General features: G+C 44.5%; 1 protein-coding gene across 1 annotated transcript in view; it reads left to right on the top strand.

Moving 5' to 3' along the window:
* The window catches only part of LOC309544197 (N-acetylneuraminate-9-phosphate synthase-like), a 93,374-nt gene that overhangs the window by 37,982 nt on the left and 36,563 nt on the right, over nt 1-18,829 (top strand). Inside the window, exons 4-5 of the mRNA XM_082243073.1 lie at nt 1,546-1,700; nt 3,141-3,407. Coding sequence (XP_082099199.1) covers nt 1,546-1,700; nt 3,141-3,407 — 422 coding nt within the window. The remainder of the gene's footprint in view (nt 1-1,545; nt 1,701-3,140; nt 3,408-18,829) is intronic.

Below are 18,829 nucleotides of genomic sequence, written 5' to 3'. Positions count from 1 at the left end.
CATATAAAGATTTGCAAAAGTTTGCATGTTGAAAGTGACATTTCTTAGGCAAACACCAATGTCAAGTACACTACACTGTGCATTCGTTTGGCAATGCTTTAGAAAGATTTCCAAAAAAGTGGCATCTATACTGTCAAAGAGGTTGTAAAGGCTGAAGGTTTTTCACCTTATGCCTTAAGGTAAAAAAAAAAAAAAAAAAAAAAATCCTCTGCATGGCCCCCCCTTATACTTACCTGATCTTAATCCAATTCTGTGCACGAGGCTCTCTCCATCCTCTTAGGCTCAGACCGCCTACTGCTGTTGTCAATCACAACCAGTGGTGAGGGGCAGGGCTTAAGCACTGCATGTCTTATGGACACACAGAGCAGGGCTTGGGAGCAAGCATGCATGAGTGTCTCCATAGCAGCCAAACTCTCAATCACAGCAAGTGATAAGGTAGCAGGGGACAGGGCAGAGCCATGCTGTGTGACACTAGCAGAGGGAATTTGCGCTGTGGGGGATGACCATGGTTTTCCCAGGAACACCTATGAACAAAAGTTAGACTCTAACTTTATACCATACATTTAAAACCTGTACTATGTGGACACAAGGTATACTAATGTGGACACTGTACAGCAGCTGCCTACATCGATCTTTAACTGCCATCACCCAATCTGTTGTACAGATTGACACACTCCTGTGTGAAAGAACTTGAGCCTGGTGATTGGCTAATGTGACACCCACTTCTGAATGTAAAAGGCTAGAGACCTGTACATGTGTGCCCGCTATCCAACAGTACCTTGGATTTCTTTGGGCTTTTATGTTGGATTAGGGCAGCTGGAAGTGCATTCAAAGTAATTAGATACATTGTGGTATCTGCTATACATTTGACTTGATATGCAAACGCATAGTACGTCTGCACACAAGACTGTTCTTTTTAGAAGCTTTCACTTTATTGCAAAAGCATGGCAGTACAAAACAGTTGAGCGCCTTTTTCACATAGCAGTGTTTCAAGAGTAAGTCTAGCCCTTTATCAAGTTAGAAGGCAGTTTTTTTACCTTGCTTCTATCTATGCAGTAAAGTAAACCACCTACATGCAGCTTCCCGTGCATGCCAACCTCTCCACAACCCCCCCAATACATATGTGAGCCCCATCTCGATCCAGCAATGTGCACAAGAGCCGAGGGTCTCTCATTCCTTATTGGCTCAGATACAGCAGCAGGAGTCATTGGCTCCTGCTGCTGTCAATCCCAGTCAATGATGAAGGGGCAGAGTCCCGCGCTGTAGGTCTTATGGATGCTCAGAGCGAGGCTTGGAAGCGAGCATGTACCAGTGCCCCCATAGCAAATGGCTTGCTTGGGTGGCACTCAGCGGGGCGAGGCATGGCGTGGAGCAAGGAGCACCAGCGGGGGACCCGAGAAGAGAATTGGGGCTCTTCTGTCCAAAACTATTGCACAGAGCAGGCAAGTACAAGGAAACAAATGCTAAAAATTAACCTCATTACACTGGGAAATCTTGTGAAACCTCACTGTATACGTTTTTTTTTTTTTTTCTTGTCCTGTTTAGGTCGACCTATGGTAATTTCAAGTGGCATGCAGTCAATGGATACCATGCGCCGAGTTTATGAACTTGTAAAACCAATCAATCCAAACTTCTGTATACTGCAGTGTACTAGTGCATATCCCCTTCTCCCAGAGGATGTCAATCTACGTGTAATACAGGTGTGGGATCTTTTTTTCATTGTTTTCTCATCTTTTGCAATCCGTTTCTTATTCAGTCATGAAGCAGAGCAACATTTTAAGGAGACCATGGGATCTGCATTCAAAGATATTTAATGCAGCACTTGACACCTACTCCACTTTACGTAAATATTTGCCCAAATTTAAAGATTATTTGATTTGTGCTTTCATGAAAAGCCAAGCTCTTGGGGCTCTTTCACACGGTCCGCCTCCGTAGGCGGATCCGTGCTGCTCAGCGGGGATCGATCCGCCGATCCCCCGCTAAGCCGGCGGATGACGGCTCCGTCTCCGCTTGCAGTGCGGAGAGGGAGGTGTCACAGCTCCCGCTGCTTTCTATGGGGGATTGGATGAGAGCGGACCGCCTGTCCGCTCTCATCCGATCCGATCCCTGAACGGATGGAAAAATAGGGTTTCCATCCGTCCAGATTTCACGGACCAGATCCGGATGGCAGCGGGTGTCAGTGAAGGTGTCTCCGCTGACATCCGCTGCCCCATAGAGCTGCATGGAGTATCCGATCAGATCCGCCTAAAAAACTGACAGGCGGATCTGATCGGATCGCCCGTGTGAAAGAGCCCCAATTCATGGTTTACAGAGCATCAGAAATTCAGGTTACCTGAAATTCAGAAGTTAGCTGGCCTATCACAATGTCTGCTCAAAACTTGAACACAATTCCTTTAATTTCATTTTGTAAATTTTTGCAATATATTGTACTAGTAATATAGTTTTAGCATTATAAATTGTACAAATTATAAAAAAAAAACATTTATCTTAACACAAGACAAAGTAGAAATGCCTCTAGATGCATCTAAAAATATATATATATATATATATATTGTGTAAAACAATATTATCAAGACAACCCTATTTGTCCTGAAGAAAATGTGTATTCCATTTGTGTCCCCATTGGAATATTTCCCCTCTATTACTTTTCTGGGGACAATCCAAAATGTGGGATTTTCTTAATTTCACTTTCAATGATAATGGTAAACAGGACAAATAAGGTGAATCTCCCCAACGGGGCACATACGGCATTAAAAACTGAGGGGGGCGTTTAATCCGTCTCCCCTCCATCCAATGCTACAAATAAGTGTTGCCTTTAGTTATACTTGCATATTGGAGGGCCTGTATTTCATGTTAGAAATAAGTATGATTAGTAAAAAATATCATGGTGGCTTTAAAGCAAAATGTATGTTTTTTTAAAAAAATTTAACTGATCTTCTACCAGATGTAATTGTTTGGATATGTATGGTTCTCTGACACTACAGCACTGCCTATTGTAAAAACACATGGCAATTGTCTTCCATATTGCTTGGAGCCACAACCCATAGATTGTACATCCCCGGGCTTGTATAACTCTTAACTATAATATGCATTATGTCTTTGGGTACACACTTTAAAGAGTTTTTTTTTCCTTATTTTAGGGATACCAGAAAGCCTTCCCAGATATCCCTATTGGATACTCCGGTCATGAAACTGGTATTGCCATTACAGTTGCAGCTGTTGCCATGGGTGCCAAAGTAGTTGAACGCCATGTAACTCTAGATAAGACCTGGAAAGGAAATGACCATCAGGCTTCATTGGAGCCAAGTGAACTGGCTGAGCTGGTCAGAGCTATCCGGACTGTGGAGAAAGCCATGGGGTCTGTTGACAAACGGCTTTTGCCTTGTGAAATGGCTTGTCAGGACAAGGTAATATTCTCAATAGTTTCCCTGAACTGTGTATGTGTGCCTTTTTTGAGTATCGTGATCTAAATAATGGACACAAGTCTTGAATGCCTTTCTCCTATTGTTTGCGGATTCAAGTGGCTTGGCTCGGAAGTGAAGTTCTTACAACAGGAGTTTGATGTTTATGTGAGGAACACATGTTTTTATGTCTGTCTTTCTGTGTAAATCAAAACGTATGTCACTTCTCTCCCAAAATTAATTTCTCATGTTTTTCTTATCGTTCTCTTAAATCCTGCAGTCTTCAAGTCATTCTAGTCTGGATTTGTGTTCTGTATATCAGCAGGAAGTTGCATCAACTTTCTGCAGGTTAGAGACAGCCTATCACTTGTAATGGGGAAAATTACATTCTCTTGTTCACCCACCAACCCACTTATAATTCCCTTCCTCCTTACTCCTTCCTCTGTAGCAGCTGTTGGCAAATATTCAGTACTTCCAGGTATGGGGGAGCATGCATCCACCTCCACAGGATGCAGTCCTTAGGCCTGAGCAGTCAAGGCTATGGAATAGCTTTGTGAACCTGAAAAAGGACACCGCAGTGAACTGTGTAATCTGCAATAGAGAACTTGTACATGGTTAGGATTGTAAAGCAATAGTGGAAGCATAAATGGGTCAGGGAGTGGGCTTTAAAGGGAATGTTGCTTTGTCCTAAAAATGTGCTGTTTTAAATGGGTTTTAGTAGAAGTACAGTTAAAGTAGGAGTTTCAATAGTTGGTTAACAGTCTTCCTTAACCACTTCCCTTCCACTCTATATCCGAAAGATGGCTACAGCGTGGCGCTCCAGTTCTGGGAGGAAGTCCATGGGATCACAGATGGCTGTAAAGGACCAATCACAGTGGCACTGGTCAAATGTAAACTTGCCGGTTATCGGCATTCCTTTCCACACTGTCTTTGTGAGTACATTGTTTACACTGATGATCAGAGACCTGAACATCGGTTATCTGATTATCAGTGAAGTTCAGCAGTGCAACCCCATCAGCACACATCGGTGAAGAAAAATTGCTGGAAGGCAGATGCCCAAACGGGAGGCAGTGGCTTCAGCCATCCTCACATGGGCTGCCTCACAGATTCCAATGAGTAGGCCGCAAAACTGCAGCCTAAATATGTGGCCGAATCTGGCCGCACGAGGGGCATACCACTGGATGGTAAAAAACATCTGCTCCCCCAGCTCAACAACCTCCATAGGGAGCCCAGAGGACATCCCTGCCCTAATCACTAACCCCCAGGTGGCAAGTAACCCTGCTCAAACCCCCCCGCCTGTTTCACACCCGGGAAAAACTGGTTAGCAGCAACCAACCCCCCTTAAGAGCATGTGGCAAAGCCAGCTCATCTGGCTGCTTTTTGCGAGTATAGAAGTTCCGCATGGAGTCCATTCACATGGTAGTGGCTTCCCTACATTGGGGATTTGTACTCGCTGCTTTTGACATCAAGGATGAGGAGCATTATCAGTTTGTGGCGCTGACCTTTGATCGCACACCTCCAGGAGTGTAGACCCCGGTGCTGGCATTTGTTTGAGTCAGCGAAGGATCGCAGTACTGGGGTACCTGGACGATTTTCTGCAAGCAGAGTCTGGAGATTGCTCTGCAAACTCTGGGATCCTAAACATTCAGGAGTCTGATTTTGGTTCTGTCCACAAAGTGTCATACTTGGTTAGGACTCTGGCCTCAGCCAGACTGTTCTTCCTCGTGAAAAACTCCAGACATTGAAGAGGACAATTAAGCTTCTGTTCAGCAGACTTTCATCCCTTCAGGCTTGCATGTGCATGCTGGGCCTGCTGGTGTTCACTGTTGAGGTGGTCTGTTTACGCAGTTCCACACAAGATCTCTGCTAAAGAGATGCTGGTAAAATGGGTCAGAGGTGGCTTCACTCTGGCACTTTAACAGGGAAAATCCTTCTCCTCCTTTACTGGACGGTTGTCTCCACAGATGCCAGCCTGTCTGGGTGGGGAGGCGTCCTCAGCACAGACATGCTCAGGGGGTCTGGACTCTGGCAGAGCCCAGACTGACTATTTAGTGTACTGAAATTCCAAGTGATCAGACTCTCTGGCTCATTGGACAATCGTCTACAGGGGTGTCGGGTACGAATTAATTTGGACAATGCCACGGCCATTGTCGGTCAATCACCAAGGGGTGCAAGAAGTGTCTGGCGGCTCAGTAATTCTAAGATGGGCTGACTGATTAGTTCCAGCCCTCTCAAACTTCTGCCATGACTCCTGTGCAGGATTCAGACAGAAGGGATTCCGGTCATTCTTGTGGCTCCAGACTAGCCTCGCTGGTCTTGGTATGCCGATCTGGTATTGCTGGTCACTGATGCTCCTTGGGGACTTCCTTTCAGGGAAGATATGCTTTCCCAAGGACCAATCTTCCATCCTGCTTTATTCACTGGCCTTACCAGCTTGGCTGTTTAAATGCCAGGTGCTGAAGGGGGGAGGTTTGTTTGAATCTGTGATTCCTAAGCTGTTAAAAGCTAAGAAAATCTGCCTCTAGGAAGAACTACCATCCTACGTGGAAGACTTGCATTACGTGGTGTGTGTCTCTTGGGGTTCATCCTCGCTCCTTCTCGGTGGATCTAGTCTTAACCTTCCTTCAACGGGGGGTTTGAGTACCATCAAGGACCAGATAGCGGGTTTTGGCGGTCTCTTTCCAGCGACCTTTGGCAACACACTTCCTGGTGCGTACCTTTTCTTCAGGGTGTCCAAAATTTGGTTCCTGCAGTGCGGGCTCTGTTGCCACCCTGGAATCTTAATGTGGTGCTTTCAGCTCTACTGAAGCTTATCTTTGAAAATATTCAGGAAGTTTCCCTGTTAAGCTGCCCCAGAAGGTGGCTGCCTTTGGTGGCTATCACCTCTGCATGCAGGGTGTCGGAACTGACGGCGTTATCCTGTCCACCTTATGGTGCTTCACAGGGATAAGGTGGCGCTTTGCTTCTCTCATTCATTCCTAAGGTGGTCTCTGACTGTCATTTTAAATGAAGACATTGTGTTGCCTTCCCTGTGTCCCAGGCCTAAACATCTGAAGGAAACTTTTAGTAAGTCTTTTAGGACGGACCTCAAAGGGTTGCCCGCTTCTTCTGGGACCATTTCCAGATGGATCAGACATACGGTGGTTCAGGCCTATTGCATCAGGGGTCAGGTTCTTCCTTTCCCTGTTTAGGCGCACTCTACTAGGGCGCTTAGTGTCTCCTGGGCTTTGTCTTCAATTGTCAGTGACGCAGGTTTTGCAAGGCGGCCACCTGATCGGCGGTGCACGCTTTTACAAAGTTTTTTGTAAAGTGGTTGTGTTGGCATCTGCTTCTTTTGGCCACAAGGTTTTGCTGGCTGCTGTTTAGAAGACCTGGTCCTCTTCGAGGGTATATTATCTTTCAGGTGAGCTCCAGTTTATGGTTGAGCTGTTACCTGGTTGGCTATGGTTAGCCTTGAATTTTTTTTCCCACCCCTCATGTTTAACACTGCTTTGCAACGTCCCAATGGTTAAGAAGAATCAGGAGCGGTCATTCAATGAACGAAAGCAAAAATGGGATTTTTGACTTAAAATCCATTTTCTCTGATGTTCATTGACTGACACAGCACCCACCCCTCTGGAGTTGTCTGCCTTCTGACACTAACAAAACTGAGTGTCTCTAGCTGAGTGTGTGTATATCCACTGGGACTGCTCATAGGCTAAGTCAAGCTTTTTCCTGTCTAGTGTCCTAGGAAGAATTAGGAGCTTGTCCGTCAATGAACTTCAGAGAAATGGGTTTTACCGTAAGTCAAAAATCCCATTATTTGCAAAATCTTATAAAACTAAAACGTCTGCTGTCTGTGTGGGGGCTTGTGGTTTTTTTTTTTTTTTTATTTAGCATAAAATAAACCCCAGTGGTGATTAAATGCCACCAAACGAAATCTCTATCTGTCTAAAGAAAAAGAGAAATTTAATTTGGGTACAGTGTTACATGTCCTTCAAAGTGCAACAGCACTGAAACCTAAAAATTGGCCTGGGCAGGAAGGGAGTGAAAGTGATCGGCATTAATCAAACTGTTGGCTTGGACAAAGCAACAGGTTCACTTAATTGTATAGATGGAGGGAATTTTACTTTGCCTCCTTGATCTATGGCCAGGCCCCTGCGTGGTCCTCTCTAAATTTTTTGACTATAGATGAATCTTGCGTTTTTTGCTCCAACCCATGTTTACATTCAGGCCTGCTGATTGGCTATATTGTTGGGGATGGTTTTCCAGGCTTTGGCAGGGAATAAGTGGAAGGAAAGTAAACCCACCAGCTGAAACTTAGTAGCATCCAAAAAGGTAGATGGATACTTTTTTCCAGCAGGTGGTGGGTTCAATCTGCTGTTCTGAAAACTATGTACAGCGGCTATCAAACACCTCCTCCTGGGTGCTCATCTCAACCCTTACATCACTACATTTTGGCACAAACACTCTCCCTCTCCCGCCTATCTTAAAGTGGATTCTTTTAAAATATTGCTGCACATCTCTTCAATACATGCCAATTTCCCATATTTTATTCCTTAAATTATTTTTCAGTACTTGCAGCATTTCTAATCTTACCAGAAATCCAGTGAGCTCCTAAGATGAAGTTCTGTGGCAAGGTCAGTGGGAGCAGTTTTGCCTCCATTGAGAAAAACCGACCTAGGGCTTGATGACTCCCCTCAGTGAAATTGTCCCTAAAATAAATTTAAAAGCCTGGTAATGACATCCAAGTACTAAATGTTTCTTACAGCAGATAACAGGAATTCTGGCACATGGTCTAGAGCGGAAGCATTTGATGTGAATTGTGGTCATTCCTATACAAAACCTTTATTCAAAGTGTACATCCCATCTATGCAGCAGTGAGGACTTTTTTTCCTCTAGCACACCAGCCCCAGTGCAAGCTGGCATATAAAAGAACTAGCTGTCTGCTGTTACAGATGTGCAGTATTACAGTACAATCTTCAGTACATCGGGGCCCTGCTTGAAGAGGATTAAAGTATGCAAAGGTACGCTTACCACTTAAATATATTGGTTGCAATGTTGGACAAAATGGAAACCAAGCAGGAGATGAATTGTACTCCTTATGAACAAGGCATAGACCAGCGTTTTGAAGTGGTAAACTTTTATATAAGCCCAGAGAAGTGACTAGCCACAGGTCATACAGTGATGAAGCAGATATTTTCCATATAAGCTGTACTTGTTTATCTGCAGCCTATAGATCAGATGATATTTCTTGACTTCCAGGAGTACCCATTGCACAGAGCTGTGTGTAATTTGACTTCTGCGTGGAGGGAATGGATACACCCTGTTCTATAGTCACTTGGTGTAACATGCACAGACTGTCAATCACCTGCTGTGCGCTGGGGGCACGCGTGCAGACGGTGGGCTGTCACCATAGATTGCCTGGTATTGGGGGAAACTGTCAGAAGTGACTCATGCAAATTGAAGGAGAGAGCTGCAGGGGTCCACACTAGGTGGCTCTTTTGTGATGTCGTCCCCTACACTGTAGTCTGGAAGTGGCCCACTCGAATCCCGGAACCGGCTTGTGTTCTTATTGGCATTGTTAGCCAAAATACGCACATGCATACGGGTAGTTTTAATAAACGGTTATCCATATAATTTTACTTTGTGGCATCCTTGTAGAGTAGTATCACACTTCACCACAGAGGATCCATTCTAATCATACGCATGTTGACCTCTTTTGAATAGCGGGTCAAATTATTCTGGTAAACATGTTTTAGTGAGCATGCCGCGGAGGAACACTGTTGTTGGGTGTCCAGGAATGTGGTGAGCTGCACAATATTAAGAGAAGGTATATTGCAAGCCATTAATATATACTTCACATTGGATGGTGGACTTTTGTAAAAGTCCAAATGCCTAGTATCCTTCTTTTAACACTTGTTTGATTTTTCTGATATGTTTTTCCAATTTATGCTATCTTAGTGCAGCACTTAATTTTTTGCACATTTTAGCAATGAAGCACACCTAAGGTCAGACAAAAGAATTGAATAGTAACAAGAAAATAAAGCAAATGTCAACACAATGAGGAGCACTAAAACACACCAGAATGCTCATTAAAGTATCAAACCTATGTGCTGATTTGTGCAATGTGGTGTGAAGTAGAAAAGCCTGTACCCTGCTAGCATGCTTTAAGGCAGGGGTGGGGAACCTACAGTTCGGGGGCCGTATGCGGCCCCCGAAGTCATCTGGTCCGGCCCCCCATGCAGCTGAGTCTGTGTCTCTCAGCTGATCTGTCAGAATGGAGCCGATGCTTCCTGTATAGTTCCTTCTCTGTTATGACAGTCTGAGTGAGTCACAGGCAGAGTGATATCAAATGCACTCCGCCTGTGACCAATACAGGAAACATCACCTCTTCCAGCCAGAGCCAGCAGTACCAGCCAGCAGTACCCACAGCACAGTACCAGCCTGAGCCAGCAGTACCTACAGCAGTATCAGCCAGCAGTACCTACAGCACAGTACCAGCCTGAGTCAGCAGTACCCACAGCAGTACCAGCCTGAGCCAGCAGTACCCACAGCAGTACCAGCCAGCAGTACCCACACGCCTCAGCCAGCAGTACTCGCAGCACAGTACAAGCCAGCAGTACCAGCCTGAGCCAGCAGTACCCACAGCAGTACCAGCCAGCTGTATCCACCAGCAGTACCAGCCAGCTATACCCACTAGCAGTACCCGCCAGCAGTTCTTTTCAAAACTTACCACCACAAAAAAGTCGACTGCGCTCCAGACTGGCCGGCGCAAACCTGGAAAACCTGTTGCGAGTAGCAACATCATCAATACCAGCTAACATCACACACCTCACCAAAGGGAAGCAGCCATCATATTAGGGGTGAGTTAATTAAATGTTTGACCAAATATAACAGGCTAATTTTGTACGGCCCCCAAATGATTTTATAAATACCCAAATGGCCCTTGGCAGAAAAAAGGTTCCCCACCCCTGCTTTAAGGGAAGGATCTTTGTTTTTCTGTGTGTCTCGGCTGTAGGGTTGCCACCTCGTCCCTTAATTCAAGACACATTACACAGGTTCAGAGGCTGATGTGATGCACATAAGGCACCAAGTGAGTTTAATTACCACCTTAATCAGCCACAAAACCTGTGCAATTGTGTCCTGGATTAAAGGGATGAGGTTGCAACACTACTCAACAGAGGACTGACCTACACCCTGATGGCTCAGAGTTGGAATTACTCCATTTAGCAAAGCTAATGCTTTCTGATTAGAGAACTTTAGCTTGGACTCAGAGGGGATGTGTCTGATCTGCAGAGAGATCATTGCTTCTACAAACGGTCCCACCCTGCAGCATGTTTGCAGAGGACAGGCTTTTCAACTTGGAATATGGCTGCCTCCTAAAGAATACAGACTGTAGGACTTCAAAATTAGCTAAATATTTTGCAGGTGCACCAAAACAAAGGTGTTCAAAGTTAATTTAGGCTTTAAATTGGAACTAAACCCCAACGATTTTACAAAACTGTTACATCCAAGGTATGCTGTGAATGGTCAGTTGCTTGTGCTCTCATCAGAACTATCAAGCCATCCAAATGGTTGGTGCGTTTACTATCACTCGTGCATCACTATGGCAACTGCAAATCGGAGGCTAAAGGCCCGTACACACGTAGCGATTGTCGGCCGTAAATATTCGGCCACCGACCGATTGTCGGCTTGTTAGTATGATGCTTCCGACAACCGCCTGCGACTTTTCGGCTGCACAGAATCTGGTGTGCAGGCTTTAAAATTTTTGTTGGCCAACACCAGAACGGCCGATTGTTCCTCAGTCAGTACAGAATTCGGCCAACAAACAGCAGATTAGCAAGACTGGGCATGCTCAGAAGAAAAAACACACAGAAAGTTAACCATCACATGACATCACTTCTGCAGTTGGTTGTTGTTGGCCGACCAAATTCGTGTGCAGTCTTTAGCACTTTTCAACCGACAGGACAGCACCGGACAAAAGACAGCTGATCGTTCGGCCGACAATCGCTACGTGTGTACGGGGCTTAAGATGGCAGCTTCCTTGGCTGCAAAGGATAAAAGGATTTATGCTGGCCATACACTAGCCGAAATATCGGGCAAACTCCTTTTCGAAAAACAAAAAAATCGGCCGTGAGAGCAGACGATCGTGCCATCATGTAACAGATAAATCGTTCAATGGACATAAAGGATTTCAGTTTGTCACATATACCTAGTGCAAATGCATTAACCTTTCAAATTATCGTTTGTTTATCGTTTGGCCGGCAGATTTTCAAAACTTCCTTTTTTTTTTTTTTTTTTTTTTCGGCTCTGAAAAGATGAAAACAATTTTCTATTTGTGCCCATTAACCACTTGCTGACCGCCGCACAACTATTTACTGCAGCGGTCAGCCCCGTACAGGCAAAGTGACGTAGTACTACGTCGCACTCCTGAGAGCCTCTAGGGGGCACGCGCTGGCACGCTCCCGCTCGTTCCCTAACATGCCCGCGCGTGGGACCGGCGGACCCGATGTCTGCCGGTCACTCGCAATCTCCCGGTGGAAAGGGAGAAAGGCAGGCGGCTGATGTAAACAAAGTCGCCTGTCATTCTCCCTGATCTAACTGCAGAGATCATAGCAGGATCGTATGTCTCTGTGGTTACATCACTAGCCACACCCCTTTACAGTAAGAAGCACGCCCCTAGGGACACACTTAACCCCTGCATCACCAATAAAGTTAACCCCTTCCCTGCCAGTGTCATTTTTACAGTAACCGTGCATATGTATAGCACTGATAACTGTAGTAATGTCACTGGTAACCCCAAAAGTGTCAAATGTCAGTCAAGGGTCCGATCTGTCTGCCGCAATGTCGCAGTCCCGCAAAAAAAATCGCAGATCACCGCCATTACTCGTCACGCCCAGCCTGGCAGTTTCAATACTGCACTGATCTTGGCTTTCAGCTAAATCGTGTTTTTTTTTTTTTTTTTTTTTTTTAATTTCAGGCTTTCTAGCCTGTAGGAGAGATCTGAGGTCTTAGTGACCCCAGATCTCCCCATAAAGAGGGCCTGTCATTCACTGATCCTATTAAAGGGATGTTTACATTCCTTGTAATAGGAATAAAAGTGATAAAAAAAAAAAAATTAAGCCACATATGTAAACGACGTTCAATTAATGTAAACGACATTCAATTCATACATGTGAGGTATCGCCACGAACGTTAGAGCGAGAGCAACAATTACAGCACAAGACCTCCACTGTATCTTTAAACTGGTAACCTGTAAAATTTTTTACAGTGTCTCCTATAGAGATTTGTAAGTAGCGAAGTTTGGCATCCTTCCACGAGTGTGCGCAATTTTAAAGCGTGACATGTTGGGTATCTGTTTACTCGGCGTAACATCATCTTCCACGTTCTACAAAGAAATTGGGAAAACTTTAGTGTTTTGGTTTTTTTAATTCACGAAAAAAAAAACTCGTTTTAAAAATTTCTGCGCAAATACTGTGTGACCTAGAAAGTTGCAATGACCGCCATTTTATTTCCTAGGGTTTCTGCTAAAAAAATGTTTGGGGGTTCCGAGTAATTTTCTAGCAAAAAATGCTGATTTTTACATGTAGGAGCGGAGTGCTAGAAAAAACGGGTATGGAAGTGGTTAAACCTTCACAGTACAGTAGGAAAAACGAAGTGAATCATTGAAATGAATAGCTGGTAAACCTCCTTTGGCAACTATGACTCAAGCAAGCTCCTTTAGTAGCTCTGGATCAGACCTGCATAATTTTCACGAGGAATTTTTGACCATTCTTTACAGAACTGCTTTAGCTCAGACATATATTTGTTTGTGAAAGGCTTTCTTGAGGTCATTCCCAGCATCTTTGGGGTCTGACTGAGTTTTTTTTCTGAAGCCAATCTGGTGGATTTACTTAGATTCTAAGGCCCCTTTCACACAGGCGGACCGTTCAGATCCACCTGTCAGTTTTTTTGGCGGATCTGAACGGTCCCCCAATGCATCCCTATGGGGCATCGGATGTCAGTGGAGACATGTCCGCTGACACCCGATCTGTCAAATCTGGATGGATGGAAACCCTATTTTCCATCTGTCCAGCGGATTGGATCGGATTAGAACGGACCGACAGTCCGTTTCCATCCAATTCCCCCATAGAGATGTATGGGGCTCTGACAGCTGTGTCTCCGTACACAGTGCGGAGAACAGCTGTCATTCTTCTGCTCAGCGGGGGACCGGCGGATCGATCCCCCGCTGAGATAAACTGAGCCTGCCGACAGAGCGGATAGTGTGAAAGAGCCCTTAGGGTCATTTTCCTGATGCATCGTTCAACTTCTACTAAGCTTCAGCTGGCGCTCAGCCACCCTGAAATTATCCTGTAACCTATTTTGGTTAACTTAGAAATTCCATTTTCCTCTATGGTGGCAAGTAGTCCAGGCCCTGAGGCAGTGAAGCCATTGGCTGCTAGCACTGATCACGGTGTTCTAGCAAGGGGGGTTGCAGTCCAGTCCACTTACAATACAATAGCACAGCGGGGGAGATCACTGCACGAACATTGCTTGTGCTTGGTAATCTTTTTCCATTCTGCCCATTTGATTAAATTAAGAAAAAAATGAGTTTGTACTTTGCTTTATACAAGGATCAGATCACATTTTATCAGAAAAAATAGTCAAGGAAAAGACTATCAACAGCGCTTGCTAATATCCTGTTGCTATATATAGGGGTGGCAAATAATTATTCTAAATAACCAATGGTGCAAAAAATAAAGTCCAACAATGTGACAAGAGAAGTCTTTTTCAGGGTTTAGATCAAAGTGCAGGTGCTTTGTGCTCAATATTCCAAAAGTTCGTGACTTTTGGTGGCGTGGGTTCCTTTTTCCAGTGGAAGTGTGGTAAAAGTGGATCACTTACCAGAGGTAGTTGGTCTTAGTGCTATACAGCACATAAGACCCGACTCGCTTGTAGGCCTTCCCAGCCAGCAGTAATGGGTTCCCTGTGTTGCTCCTAGTGGGGGTGCAGGCTGGATTCCTCCTCACCTGGTTCCACTCCTCGGGGTTTAGGGGCCAGGGTTATATAAAAAACAAATGCTTCAGATAGTGTGTAGAACGTTTTTAAAATTTTATTTCCCACATAGGGTAAAACATCCAAAGAAATCGGCTCCAAAAAACATTCCAAACGCTGACATGCAGAGTGGCGAGCGGAGTGTTCCGGCTTGCGTTCCACTGCGCGGTTGTGTCACGAAATGCCTTTTCGTCACTTCCTGTGACGTTCTCAAAGCCTACCTGAAGTCTGGAACGCATAGACCTCACCAGACGCTGGGTTTAATTCCTGGTGATGCTCTGCCAGGCCTCTACTGCAACTGTCTTCAGTTTCTGCTTTTTCTTGGGGCATTTTCCCTTCAGTTTTGTCTTCAGCAAGTGAAATGCATGCTCAATCGGATTCTGGTCAGGTGATTGACTTGGCCATTGCATAACATTCCACTTATTTCCCTTAAACTCTTTGGTTGCTTTTGCAGTATGCTTCGGGTCATTGTCCATCTGCACTGTGAAGCGCCATCCAATGAAGCATTTGGCTGAATATGAGCAGATAATATTGCCCGAAACACTTCAGAATTCATCCTGCTGCTTTTGCCAGCAGTGACATCAATAAATACAAGAGAACCAGTTCCATTGGCAGCCATACATGCCCACGCCATGACACTCTCATCACCATGCTTCACTGATGAGGTGGTATGCTTTGGATCATGAGCAGTCTCTTTCCTTCTCCATACTCTTCTCTTTCCATCACTCTGGTACAAGTTGATCTTGGTCTCATCTGTCCATAGGATATTCCAGAACTGTGAAGGCTTTTTTAGATGTTTGGCAAACTGTAATCTGACCTTCCTGTTTTTGAGGCTCACCAATGGGTGGTGGTGAACCCTCTGTATTCACTCTGGTGAAGTCTTCTCTTGATTGTTGACTTTGACACACATACACCTACCTCCTGGAGAGTGTTCTTGATCTGGCCAACTGTTGTGAAGGGTGTTTTCTTCAAAAGGGAAAGAATTCTTCCGTCATCCACCACAGTTGTTTTCCGTGGTCTTCTGGGTCTTTTGGTGTTGCGGAGCTCACCAGTGCGTTCTCTCTTTTTAAGGATGTTCCAAACAGTTGATTTGGCCACACCTAATGTTTTTGCTATCTCTCTGATGGGTTTGTTTTGCTTTTTCTGCCTAATGATGGCTTGCTACACTGATAGTGACAGCTCTCAGGATCTCGTATTGAGTTGACAGCAACAGATTCCAAATGCAAATAGCACACTTGAAATGAACTCTGGACCTTTTATTTGCTCCTTGTAAATGGGATAATGAGGAAAAAACACACACCTGGCTATGGAACAGCTGAGCAGCCAATTGTCATTACTTTTGGTCCCTTAAAAAGTGGGAGGCACATATACAAACTGTCGTAATTCCTACTCCGTTCACATGATTTGGATGTAAAATTCCTCAAATTAAAGAATTAAAGCTGAAAGTCAGCAGTTAAAGCACATCTTGTTTAATTTCAAATCCATTTTGGTGATGTATAGAGCCAAAAAGATTAGAATTGTGTCGATGTCCAAATATTTATGGACCTGACTGTATGTAATAAAAAAAAAAAAAAAATTGTGTGTGTATATGTGTATATATATATATATATATATATATATATATATATATATATATATATATATATATATATATATATATATATATATATATATATATAATAATTAGTGCATCTGGAAAGTATTCAGTGCTTACATTTTTCCACATTTTATGTTGTAGCCTTATACCAAAATGGATTAAATTAATTTTCCTCCAACTCGACAAACCATACCCCATAGTGACAACGTGAAAGAAGTTTGTTTGAAATCTTTGCAAATGTATTATAAATTAAAAAACTGAAACACATGCATTTACAGCCTTTGCTCAATACTTCTTTCAAGCACTGTTGGCACCAATTACCGCCTCAAGTCTTTTTGAGTATGATGCTACAAGCTTGGCACACCTATTTTTTTGGGCAGTTTCTCCCATTCTTCTTTGTAGGACCTCTCAAGCTCTATCAGGTTGGATAGGGAGCATCGGTGCACAGCCGTTTTCAGTTCTCTCCAGAGATGTTCAAGTCTGGGCTCTGGCTGGGCCACTCAAAGCCATTCGCAGTGGTTCTGTAACCACTCCTTATCTTGGAAGTGTGCTTAGGGTTGTTCTGTTGGAAGAAGAACCATCGATCCAGTTTAAGGTCCGGAGTGCTCTGAAAACAGGTTTTCATCAAGGATGTCTCTGTGCATGGCTCATGTATCTTTCCCCCGATCCTGACTAGTCTCCCAGTTCATTCCGATGAAAATCATCCCCACAGCGTGCCACCACCATGCTTTACTGTAGGGTTGGTATTGGCCAGGTGATTAGCAGTCCCTGGTTTCCTCCAGGCATGATGCTTGCCATTCAGGCCAAAGAGTTCCATCTTTGTTTCATCAGCTCAGAGAATTGTTTCTCATGATCAGAGTCCTTCAGGCGCCTTTTGGCAAACTCCAGGCAGGCTGTCATGTGCCTTTTTACTAAGGTGTGGTATCCGTCTAGCCACTGTACCATACAGGCTTGATTAGTGGAGTGCTGCAGAGATGGTGGTGGTTCTTCCGGAAGTTTCCCCTCTCTCCACAAAAAATACTGGCGCTCTGTCAGGGTTCTTGGTTACCTCCCTGACTAAGGCCCTTCTCCCCTAATTGCTTAGTTTGGACAGGCGGCCTGCTCTAGGAAGAGCACTGGTGGTTCCAGGCTTCTTCTTCCAATTATGGATGATGCAGGGCACTGTGCTCATTGGGACCTTCAATGCTGCATAATTTTTACTGTACCCTTCCCCAGATCTGTGCCATGATGCAATCCAGTCTTGGAGGTCTACAGACAATTCCGTGGACTTAATGGCTTAGTTTATGTTCTGACATGCACTGTTAACTGTGGGACCTTGTATAGACAGGTGTGTGCCTTTCCAAATCCTGTCCAATCAACTGAATTTACCACAGGTGGACTCCAATAAAGTTGTAGAATTATCTCAAGGATGATCAGTGGAAACAGGATGCACCTGAGCTCATTTTTGAGTGTCATGGCAAAGTTTGAATACTTATGTAGATGTAATAGAATATAATTTTTTTTTTTTTTCTTTATAAATTTGCAAAGATGTTAAACCTCTTTCACGTTGTCATTATGGGGTATTGTTTGTAGAATTTAACCACCTTCCGCCCGCGCTATAGCCAAAAGACGGCTACAGCGCGGGCTCCAATTTCCGGGAGGCCGTCTTTAAACGGCCTCCCAGTAACAGGCTCCCCACGCGCTCCCGCGAGCGCGCATCGGGGAAAATCTGTGTCGGCCGTGTCCCTTGGACACAGCCAATCACAGATCGTGGTGAATGGCCAATCACAACGGCCATTTACCACGTGATCGGACCATGCAATGAGAGATGATCTCATATGTAAAAATATGAGATCTCTCATCGCCAGCTCTCCTTCCTCACACAGAGACTGCAGTGTGAGGAAGAGAAGAGCCGATCAGCGGTAAGGGGACACAGAGGAATGTAATCAGGGCACTGATCACCAGTGCCCTGATTACACAAGAGGGGGAAAAAAAATGCCATAACTGCCCACAGTGCCCGCCATCAGTGCCCATAGTGCTGCCAGTCAGTGCCTGCTCATCTAGGCACTGATGGGCACTGACTAGCAGCACTATGGGCACTGGGTGTGGGCACTGATAGTGTCACCCAGCAGTGTCACCTCTCAGTGCCCAGCAGTGTCACCTCTCAGTGCCAAGCAGTGCCGCCTATCAGTGCTCATCAGTGCCAACTATCAGTGCAGCATATTAGTACCTCCTCATAAGTGCCACCTTATCAGTGCCCATCAGTGCAGCCTATCAGTACCCATCAGTGCCGCCTCATCAGCGCACATCAGTGAAGGAGAAAAATGTATTTATTTTCAAAATTTACTCACAGAAAATAAGACTTTTATTTTTTCAATATTTTCTGTCTTTTTTCTTTTTTTTTTTTTTTTTTTTTTTGTAAGAAATAAAAAAAAAAGCAGAGGTTATTAAATACCACCAAAAGAAAGCTCTATTTGTGTGTGAAGAAAATTATAAAAATTTCATATGGGTACAGTGTAGCATGACCGCGCAATTGTCATTCAAAGCGTGAGAGCGCTGAAAGCTGAAAATTGGCCTGGGCAGGAAGGGGGTAAAAGTGCCCAGTAGGCAAGTGGTTAAAGAAAAATAATCAATTGAATCCATGTCTTTTTTGGATCGATCTTTGTGCACGGTTCCAAATCATTTGGTGGAGGGGGGGGGGGGGAATTATGGTGTGGGGTTCGTTTTTTCTATAATCGATGGACACAGCGCTCCATAAATCATAACTACTGGGTTCTATTGCCTCCTCTAGGAGTAGGCAGAACAAAAAACACCTGGGTACGCCCATGGGCCACCC

Source organism: Pelophylax lessonae, assembly GCF_965119305.1.
Source record: "Pelophylax lessonae genome assembly, chromosome: 1".
Lineage (NCBI taxonomy): Eukaryota > Metazoa > Chordata > Amphibia > Anura > Ranidae > Pelophylax > Pelophylax lessonae.
This window is presented reverse-complemented; position numbering and strand designations above follow the sequence as displayed.